This window comes from Colobus angolensis, unplaced genomic scaffold, assembly GCF_000951035.1.
Source record: "Colobus angolensis palliatus isolate OR3802 unplaced genomic scaffold, Cang.pa_1.0 Scaffold62, whole genome shotgun sequence".
Lineage (NCBI taxonomy): Eukaryota > Metazoa > Chordata > Mammalia > Primates > Cercopithecidae > Colobus > Colobus angolensis.
The window spans coordinates 3,049,589-3,060,691 of NW_012119821.1; the positions used below are offsets into that span (position 1 = coordinate 3,049,589).

Below are 11,103 nucleotides of genomic sequence, written 5' to 3' on the forward strand. Positions count from 1 at the left end.
GTTATCCAGGCTGGTCTCAAACTTGTGGCCTCACACAATCCCCACACCTCGGCCTTCCAAAGTGCTGGGATTACAGGTGTAAGCCACCATGGCTGATCTGGAATGCTTTCTATAAATGACAGAATAATACCACAGTTAGGTGACTGGGACTCAAGAATCCTTAAATGATAGTACTGAAAACAGGTATATGACTTATTTGTCCAGAATTTGTATTATAATATAACCATGTGTATTGTCTAAAATTACAGTCTTTCAGTCTGTCCAACGTGCTTGCTCTCCTGGCTAGATATTAGCTAAAAATTAGCAAAAACTGCCATTTCCCTTATTACTCCGCAGCAAAGATGTGAAACCAAAGTGCCTAATCTTTTCTGCCTGGTGAGCTGCCCTCTACTGGACTCTTTGAGGTATTCAGCCAGCAGGTCAATGTGACTATATTTAAGAAGGTAAACAGAGACATAAATGTAAACATTAAAAAAAAAGGAACCTTTTAGTATATTAACTTTTATCATGAAAACAATTTCAGTCATTTTGAGAACTGGCAATGAAGATGCTTATACAATCTTAGTCTCCTTTTCAACCTTGGAGGCAGATCTGCAGCAATAATAGTAACAAGTAGGAGCAATGGGTGTACTATAATGACCATCTTTTATGATGATTGGTATATTAATACAAATAACATTTTTTTGAGTCCATTCATGCTATGGATGTTTTCTTATGCATAAACATAAACACATACTGAATAGATCACATCTGTTAAGTCTCTTGCCACAAGCAGCAAAACTTTTCAGAGCTGTCTCTTCTGTGAAAATCCATCTTATGTAGCAAGTTGATTTTCTTTGTGGTTCATCCCCATGCCTGAGACTTGCAGTAATGTAAAACCAGTTTACCATCACTGCCAAAACACTACAAAAAAAAGGCAATAAATCAAACTCAATCTTTATTATTCTTAGATGAAACTAAGAAAATAAATGCCACATGTATCATAAATATCCACACATGTATATTAAGTTACCTATGTTACAGGCTATCTCTTTCAAAGGATGCCTGTTTCTATCAGACACATATTAATAATCCAAAGTGTTATCTGTCCTTTAAGCATCTTAGGCATGAATGAGCTTATGTATTTTAATCTTGTCCTTTCTCTACATCTCCAACCACAATGTATGTAATTTCAGCTGTTTTCTAGTAGTGGTGCTACTAGGTGTACTCTAATGACTCTTGCAATGACACTGTAAGATGTTGAACAAAGTCATTCTTATGCTGTTTTTTCAATTTCTCATAGGCAGATTTGGATAACAGATTATAAGAACAATGCAGAAGAAATCAACCATAAAGAAAAAGCCTTACTTTCTAAGAATTACAAAGATGACTTTGAAATATAATTTATTCCTTGGTTCTTCAATCACTGTATAATTTATTAAGATCTTACTATGATCAAGATGTTAGATAACAGAACAAGAAAGTCATCTTTTCTTCTATCCCAGACAATTAAGAATGGCATGATGGACGGGCGCGGTGGCTCACGCCTGTAATCCCAGCAGTTTGGGAGGCCAAAGTGAGTGGATCTCACAAGGTCAGTAGATCAAGACCACCCTGGCAAACATGGTGAAACCCTGTCTCTACTAAAAATAAATAAAAAAAAAAATCAGCCAGGTGTGGTGGCACACACCTGTAGTCCCAGCTACTTGGGAGGGCAACCCAGGAGGCGGAGGTTGCAGTGAGCCGAGATCATGCCACTGCACTCCAGCTTGGGCGACAGAGTGAGACTCAGTCTCAAAAAAAAAAGAAAAAAAAAATGGCATGCCATCTCTTGAAATAAAAATGTGAATTAATACTACATAGTATACATATTATACAGATGTGCATACTCCATTAAGAAAAAAAGCAATAATTTTTTTTTTTTTACCTCATACAGAGTTCCAACTTCTTGGTCTGGGGAAGGAGCAAAGGACTGATTCACATAAATAAACTACAAGAAAGGAGAGAAAAACAGAGATGTTTAAGGGTATCCTGATTAATCTGCATTTTTCTGCATTCTAATCAGCTAGCTATTTCGTATTGTTTTCACAACTGAAGAAAGCTTCTCTGAACTCCTAACTTTTCTAGTCAATTTAAAGAGATCTTTATGAAGATCTCATTTTTCCTCCAGAGGAATAAAAATAACACAATTCCAGTTCCTAGAACAGTGGTTCCTAACTTTTTATAACTAAGAAACTTTTAAATATTTTTTACAAATAGCTTTTGAAGGGCTGGCTATTCAAGAAATTACATTATCATAAAAATGTCCCCACTTACCCATAAAGAATTTCCCCTAAGAAAATTACACACACACAGAGTCAAAACTCAGTATGTCTAATATTCAAGGTAGTTTGTGCACTTTCCTTGGGTAAATGTATGACATACATACTTAGGTTTTTTATAAAGTCACTTACAGGCAAATGAACCAGGAAAAAAGTAACAAAATTAAAACCTTATAACCTTGCTCTTTAAAGGATTCGCTGCTCAATGTTTCAGTTTAGTCTGTTTTTACTAAAATATTTCTAGTACTTAAAAAAAGTCAGTGTCGAAGTACCTTCTAATAATTTTCTTTTTGGAAAACAAAACATTATATGCAGGTAACATATTTAGTTTTCCTTTAATATCCAAATTTGGGACTCAAATGTCCTGGATTAAACTTAGTATTAAAAAAAAAAAGTATCAGAATAGCTGGTTGACAGACACTATTTTGATCACCAACCATGAACAATCAATATTGCTCGCATCTCTCTTAGCCAACGTAGTGTGGTGATTAAGTGTATAGGCTCTAATGAGACACATCTGGGTTTGAATCCTGGCTTTAAATACAAATAATCTCTCATCCTCTTTATCTGTAGGATATGGAAAATAATAGTAACTATACCTCTTGGGTCTGTTGGGAAAGACAAAATGAGATAATGCACTAAGTATCAGTGCCTGGTGTATGTACTCAAGAGATGTTACTGTTAAATTATCTTTAAATAGTTCATGCTGAAATATCAATTCGTGGTTACGGCTGAGTAGAGTTCTGGTACAAAAATTTCAGAACTGTAACAGAAAACAATGTGCATTTTAATGTGAATTTTTTTGTAATACAAATAAAATTTGTGTTCAGTGCCTGACAATTTATGAGCAAATCCAGATTTTACTCTTGTACGTTATAAATGAGGGGAAGGGCTCTCAATAACAGCTTAGTTTATCAGTGTCAATGATGTGCTGAGAATTGTACATGGAACTATGAAGATTAATGTGACCTCTTCCCTCAATGAGCTTATAATCTATCTATAGGAGAGGCAGACACACATGAATAAATATGGGTGGGAAAAGTACATCTAATGAAGTATGTAGCATACAGAAATGTACACTAGTCTAGCCTAGCAAAAGGGTCAGGGACGGCTTTGTGGGAAATAAGCAGGATTTAACCAGGTGAAGAAAGTAGTAATTAGGACTTCGTAGGCAAAGGAGACAAAGAGTAAGAAGGTGTTGTGTTCACAGAAAACAGCAGACTAGATGGAGCAGAGAACCAACCGAAGGAATTCAATGTGATTTTTTAACAGGTGTTAATTGGAAATTTTAAAAAAGCAATTCAGTTAGTTTAAAAGAGAGAAAGCTCTATATAAGTAACAGGTTAACATCATCAATTCCACTGTAGAAACGCTAAGTGGCTTATAATTTGTTCCTTTAAAGTAGATGTAGTTACTCCAGGTTTGTGAAAGTAAAATTCCATGGAAATATTATTTCCAAACTACAAGAACTTGGGCAGACAAAATTAGTTAGTTTTATTAATTACTTTGCCTTTAAATCAGTTTTCTTTTTACCTTTAAATCAGCAGTCTTTAAATTGATGTCTCTAGTTATTCTGGTTATAAAGCTCTCTGTCTAGTAGATTCCTCATGGATTCATTGGAATGGCATTTTCTGCTAATAGTTTGTGCCCCGATTAAGTCAGTTATGCAGGATATGAAAGCCTTATTTCACTTTGTCCTTAAGTATCTTTGCTGTCAAAGTTTGATGACAGCCTAATTTTCTAAGTCATGCCTTCTTTCCTAACCCCTACATTTCCAAATGATTTCAAGTCCAGTAATTTTAACAGAATACATCCTGGTGTTCATTATTCTGGGTTGATACTCTCAGGTACTTGAGATATTTTTTCAATATGTATTTTGAAATCTCTTAAATGACATTTTTACAGTATTTTTTCTGTTCCCTTGCTCTGTTTTTTTCTTCACAGACTTCTCCAAAGGTTGACTCACTTTTAAATTTTTTTCATCTATTTTTCTTAACTCATTATCCATTGTTTACGTTCCTCCTACTTTAGTCTCCATTTCTGAAATAATTTTCTTTTATTTCTAATTCTTTTCCTGAGCTGTCACTTCATTTCTTAGTTTTACTAATGCTGATGATTGTTTTTCTTTCATGTCTTATACCATCTTCTTGTTTTTAGCTCGTTTTGAAAGACAAGGTTCCAGTTTTCGACTTGTCTTATAGGCATATTTTTCTGGCTTGATTTCATCGTCTCTAGGGATATTGTTCTTTTCCGCATCTCTTTTTTCTTGTAACACTGTACGGAATTTGACCTTGTTATTGTTTTTATGTGAAATTAGTTTTCCTCAATTTTTAGAATGAGGTGAATTAGGGTAGTTTTTCTAACGTCACAGAGCTCCCCTGTTGTTTTTTGTATACTGTTCAAAACGATGGAGGCCTGCTTTGAGCTTTCTTAAGTTCTGTTCCCCTCCATTTTGATCTGGTCTTTCTCTTTCCTTCCTTTCTCACGTCCCTACCCTTTTCAATTTTCATTTCACTTCCCAAAATTTCTCCTCAGTATGGGGTCCTGGAGCCCTCCTGGGTCTATTTTGAGATTGCTTGAGCCCTTCAAGTCCTCCTTAGTGCAAATACATTGTTATCACATGCTACAGGAGAGGGCAAAACTCCTCTCAGTCAGCTTCTATTCTCAAATTGGCTCACTTTGCTTCTCAGTCAGGATCTATTAGCGCTTTTGAGGTTCTTCTTGTCTCAAGTGCTGCCAGATGCCAACCCTGTTTCTTACTGCTTCTTTCAGCACAGATGCTGATACCATGCAGGTCCTGTGGTTGCTGGTGGTTTGCCCCCACCAACATGTGTTTTGGGGCTCATGAGGATATCTTATCACCTAGTTTTGTTACAAATACTAATCATGGGTTTTTGGTTTTGCTATCTAGTTGACTAAGTTTTGTGAGAATTCAGAGAGATTCACGCTTGCCTTCTGATACCACTATCTTCCCAGAATTCCCAGCATTACTTTTTTCCTTTAACGTCCATTTTGCGAGATAAAACTCAGAAGATATCAGTTTTAGTTTAATCTAGGAAAATGACAAAATAATTTTTTGTTTCCTATTGCTTAAATGGGAAAGGATAATCATATTCACTACAGAGGCTTTAATTTAACCTTTATGAAATTGTTTACATAGGGTAAAATGGTTGAATGATGGCAATTTAACGTGGTTCAACCTACTATGTATGGTATCAATCCAGTCCTTTCAGGTTACTGAACGAATATAGGTAATACAAAATTTCAAGACTTTGAGAGAACACAGTATCATTTCATCTTTTTTTAATCTCCATGTATTTCTAAACTAATGCATTAGTCAGTACATTTATTTTTACCAACTCTTCATGTTGCGTCTTTAGTAATACATAGCCTCTGCTCATTTCTCTCAAATGTATGTCCTCATTCCCCTGACTTTTCCATTTAGCTTCACCTTTGTGAGAGCACTTGCAGCCAAACTCTTAGATCAGTGAATTTTTTGCTCCTCCCTGACAAAAAGAAATTCCAACATGTCCTGCTTTAATGAGAGTTCACTTGCTTTACCCATGCACACGCCTGTGTTCAGAAGCACATATTTCCCCCTAGCGCCCCCACACAAAAATTCCTGATTTTATTTAAAAAATACATAAGGATTCTTCAACTACCTATTCATTCATCACTCATGCTATCCGAGTTAATACTATCCAAGATTGTCATCTATTTGCAGATAAAGGTGTCTGATACATATAAATTGTATATATAAAAAACACTTAATATGCCAAATACATGTAGACATTTAAATTTCTGTAGTCAAATGCCAAGTTAAAATGCAGTGGCATTTAAAGAATTAACCTTTACTACAACTGCCCCTGTGAAGTGCTTAATGTGTACTGTAACATGAAATATTTCTTAGTTCTTTCACAATATATGGCAAAGATACATTGCTTACCTCAAGAAAAATAGGAAAAAAGTAACTGCTATCAAAACAAATTGAAAAAATCCAAAACTTTTGTAGTAATGTACAGATACTGTAATGCTCTACGATAGATTTTTCTGCACGGGTATTCAGTGACTTTCTGAGGAAAACAATACAGGAGGCAATAAATACATAAATAAACTGGTTCACATTGTAAAACAAATCTAAAACATTTCATTTCAGAATTCCTCAGAGAATCCTTTGATAAACTACATAAACTCCACTAACAAGAGATAAGGCAGGGCACAGTGGCACACTCATGTAATTCTAGCACTTCTGAGGTGGCCCCGTGTCTACTAAAAAACACAAAAATTAGCCAGGCGTGGTGGTGCACTCCTGTAATCCTGGCCCCTTGGGTGGCTGAGGCAGGAGAATCGCTTGAACCAAGAGAAGGTTGCAGTGAGTCACCGCACTCCAGCCTGGGCAACAGAGCGAGACTGTCTCAAAGAAAATGAATAAATACAAATAAAGGGATAAAAGGGCATAACAAAAGCAACATATGTGGCTCCATATGCATTTCTATAAACAAGTTAATTCATTGTTGCCTAGGAACTACTGCAAATTTTTGTAGGAAAACGTCACCATTGGTTTCATACCAACTGTTCTGAGGCCACAAGTTTAAGAAACTTTTTGATGAAGTCGATGAGTCCTTGGATCGTTCGGGTTCGCTCTACTGCCCACTTCTTTGTTTTCATAATAGGAGTATCTCCCACAGCCTTTAGCAAAATGTCAACTGTAAAACAATAAAATTTACTGACAATTACATGGAAACATCTAAAGAGAATGGAATATAAAAGACTTAGAAATCAGAAATATTTCATCTACATCCATCTTATGTATTTATGATACTGAAGGGAGGTGAGAGGCATAAAAATGTTAAATTCTTTTCCATAATTTTTTTCTTGTTCCTACGAAGTTCTCCCAACAGGACTAATTTTTAAAACGCATTTTATCTTAACAGGCAATTCCCAAGAGAAGAAATACAAATGATCAATACAAAAACAGTATTTAAGTTCACAAAAAGCAAAGTAAAATAATGTCATGTCCCTTTTCACCCACCAAACTACTTAAAATTAGAATAATTACCAGTGTAGATGATACTACTTTTGAGAATGTAAAATGGTACACTCTTTGTGGAATATGCAATAAGGTAATACAGATCCCAATAAAGGTATACTTTGATTCAATAATACTTCTAGGAATCTAGTCTAAGAAAATATGAGATGTGTAAAAATTCACTTAAAAAGATTTCACCTCCATTTAAGCATTTATTTTTATATGAAACACTGGTAAACCTAAATATCCAAAGGATATTTGGAGGTGACTGATTAAACGGAATGTAGTAAACAGCATACACTTTAAACTGCCTGAGGTTCAAATCCTGGCTCTGCCATTTGCTGGGTATATATGTGGATATTTAATCTCTCCAACAGCATGTATAGTATCTCAAATGCATTAAAAACCATCAAAAACACATTCACATAAATATGGAAGAATATGCACCAAAACGTTATTTTTCATTAGTGACACTGTAGGCAATGGTTACTTGCTTTTATTTATGCTTTTTGTAACTACCAAATTTTCTGTAATAAACTTTTCAGTAAAGGAAAGCAGTAAGTTATTAACAATAATAGAAAAACCAAAGGCCAAAAAGAAGTTGCAGAAAGAGAAATCTTAAAGTTTCAATGATCCAAAACACAGATATGCAAACCCAAACCCTACGAATCTATCTCTTGAATAAAGTTATTTGCTAAAAAACAAAAAGCAAACAAACATCTAGCCAGGCGCCGTGGCTCACGCCAGTAATCTCAGCACTTTGGGAGGTCAAGGAAGGAGGATCACTTGAGGTCAGGAGTTCAAGAGGGCCCAGTCCCCTTCCAACTTCTTATTCAAGACTAGCCTGGCCAACATGGTGAAACCCTGTCCCTACTAAAAATACAAAAAATTAGCCAGGGGTGGTGGTGCATGCCTGCAATCGCAGCTACTTGGGAGGCTGAGACAGGGGAATGGCTTGAACCCGGGATGCGGAGGTTGCAGTGAGCCGAGATGCGCCACTGCACTCCAGCCTGGGTGACACACTGAGACATCCTCTCAAGAAAAAAAAAAGAAAAAAACATCTGCAGTCAAAAAGCAAGACACATTGAAAGCAAAATAGTGTACTGCTGCCCCCTGAAGTTAACTCTATTCTACTACACCCTTCTTGCTCCATTCTGTTCTTATTAAATGTTGGGGCCGAAAGATCAGAGGTCAATTTATTCAAGTTTACCCCTGGAATGAAGGCATCTAGAACACATGATGCATGCACATTTTATCTTCCTACTAAAGAACTAATTATCCCAGGCCCAGTTATCTCGGGAACAGGAATGTATTTGGAGATAACATGGGATTTTAATTATCCTATCTTTCATACCTCCCTTCACTGCTCCCTCAAATCAGTAAATCGATTAACGCAATTAAACATTTCCAGAAAGTGAAGCAGAAAATATCATGGGTTATGCTACCTAAGGAAAAAGTGTAAGACAGTGAGAAACTAGAGAAGGAAAATAATTTAACTACAGTTGCCCTGTCTTTTTAATTTTAAAGGTGATTTGCCTGTAGTTTTGAACCCCGGATAGACATTAGAATCAACTAGGAAAACACTTACTCCCCGGGTAACCTAACATACCGCCAGGGCCAAAACCCTGGTCTGTTTCAACAATCTTTCTTCTGTAGATTAAAACAAGGGCTGAGGATACAAAACAGTTAAGCCGCTTTCATCAGATTATCCTCAACAAATGATGACAACCTCAAGGTAGGAATAATTAGAAATAGGTCAGGAATAGAAAGTTTTATATTGGAGAGGCAAACTCAAATGCTAACAAGAGCCAGAAAATAAAAACCTGATCCTTAAATGACAGTTCAATTTACAAAAAATACTGTTCAGACCAAGAAAATATGCCCTCGGGCAATATTTAGATTATAAGCCACTGTTTTTTTTAGCTTCAGTTTTACACAGCTATCATCAGGATCAAGTAATAAGCTTTTGACTAAGACTGTTAGACCTTAAAACGAATCTCGGAAAGTCCGCTCTTGCCTATGTATATTGGAAGAAAAAATGCAACAAAAAACGGTAAAACCTGCGGAATTCTTTTCTAGCGGCTATCCATGGAAATAATCACAGTGCATCACGTGGAAATGGGAGTCTGACTTAAAGGCGGAGGGGGACAGTCTTGGGAGAGAATTATCCTCCACAGTAGCAGAAGTTGAAGAAAAGGCAATGAGGTGCCTCTTCTTCTTTGAGGTGGAGCTCGCTCTGGTTGTCTAGGCTGGAGTGCAATGGCGCGACCTCCGCTCACTGCCACCTCCGCCGCGCGGGCTCAAGCGACTCTCCTGCTTCAGCCTCCCGAGTAGCTGGGATTATTACAGGCGCGCGCCACCACGCCCAGCTAATTTTTATATTTTTAGTAGAGACAGAGTCTCACCATGCTGGCCAGGCTGGTCTCGAACTCTTGACCTCAGGTGATCCACCCTCCTCGGCCTCCCAAAGTGCTGGGATAACAGGCCTGAGCCACCGCGCCCGGCCAGAGACCACTGTCATCTTAAGACTGAACGCGGAAAACTTGTCTAAGGACAAAATCAGCCTCTCTGAATCGAGGATGCTTATATGCTGCTTTTCTCATAGGCAACTCTAACTCTACAGAGTGCTTTAGAACACGTAACCTTGGCAATCTCTTTTACAAAGGAAAACACTCTCAAATAATAAAGGGCTGGGGATAGCTGGTTCAAGCAATGAAATAACTCAAAAAGGTTCCAAAATGTGTTTCTTAAAAAGGTAATATCTATGCCTTTAGCTTTCCCTTAGCAGTCGTCATTTTGCGTAAGAATTTGGTTTTTGGTTTAAGGAGCGAATTCACAACCAACTGGGAGGGGGAAAAAACCAAAAAAGCGAGTAAGTCAGAAGGCGTGAATTCTAATCCAGGCTTTGCCAGTGACCATCCCTACCACCGTAAAACATTATTAAAATAACTAGCTCTTGTGTTAAGTACCTGGAATTACCGAGAACCCCCACTCAGCTCCCTCCCTCCTCCAAAGAGCTCGCAGTCTGGCCAACGCAAAGAATACAATATAAAAAGGGGCGTGGCAGCCAAGTATCAGGACCTACACCGACAGACAGAGTATTTTGACACTCAACTCAAAAGCCTTAAAAATCAAAAAGTACACTTCTTCTGATGACTGGTCAAAATGCGGGTCTAGGACGCGAGCTCCTCTAAATTTTGCTTCTTTACTGGTCGCCACTCCCAGTCGGATGCAATCTGAACCTCCCGCCTCTCTGCCCGGAAATAAATTCAGTTACTTTTTTTCTTGGTGTCGCCAGCAGGTTCCTCTGTTCCCGGGGAAACTGCAGCGGAAGACGGGGGCTCCGGGGTGGTTGTTTCTGGGGAGACCTCCGTAAGTCCTTCCCCTCCAGCAGCACCTGAAGGAGGAAGCTGCAACATAGACTGCGGCTCCTCCGCCATCTTGCTTGGAGAGACTGGAGAGCGGAAGTAGCGATTGAGCGCGTGCAGTGGGCGTGCTTTTCCTCCAGAGAGCCTCGCAAAGGAGGCGCCGGAGTAGGGGAACCCAATTCCACAGTGAAACTTGGTGTTCCCGGCTAGTCATTCAAATCGAAGCTGTGGCAGACTTCTGAACGTTAATAACGCAACATGCGTTTCTCCGCGACTACAGACCTCAGGAAAGGAGAGGTGGGCAACATCTCCGTGCTGGGTCCAATGCGCACACTCCCCTCTTAGGCCGCTGGCTCGGACCTAGAAATGTTTCCGCTTTCCTCGGTGCCTGCCCCGCCCAGGCCCC

At 38.2% G+C, this 11,103-nt stretch overlaps 2 protein-coding genes across 2 annotated transcripts in view; one reads left to right on the forward strand and one right to left on the reverse strand.

Moving 5' to 3' along the window:
- Positions 1-485: 485 nt before the first annotated feature.
- ATG12 (autophagy related 12) lies at positions 486-11,103 on the reverse strand. Its single transcript, XM_011963667.1, is given in 5 exon segments — positions 486-903; positions 1,907-1,969; positions 6,870-7,006; positions 10,607-10,829; positions 10,831-11,103. Coding segments are annotated over 5 exon segments (564 nt in total). The 5' UTR covers positions 10,912-11,103; the 3' UTR covers positions 486-843.
- Positions 10,809-11,103, forward strand: part of AP3S1 (adaptor-related protein complex 3, sigma 1 subunit) — a 70,632-nt gene continuing 70,337 nt past the window's right edge. The window contains exon 1 of the mRNA XM_011963665.1: positions 10,809-10,994. Coding sequence (XP_011819055.1) covers positions 10,956-10,994 — 39 coding nt within the window. The 5' untranslated portion in view covers positions 10,809-10,955. The remainder of the gene's footprint in view (positions 10,995-11,103) is intronic.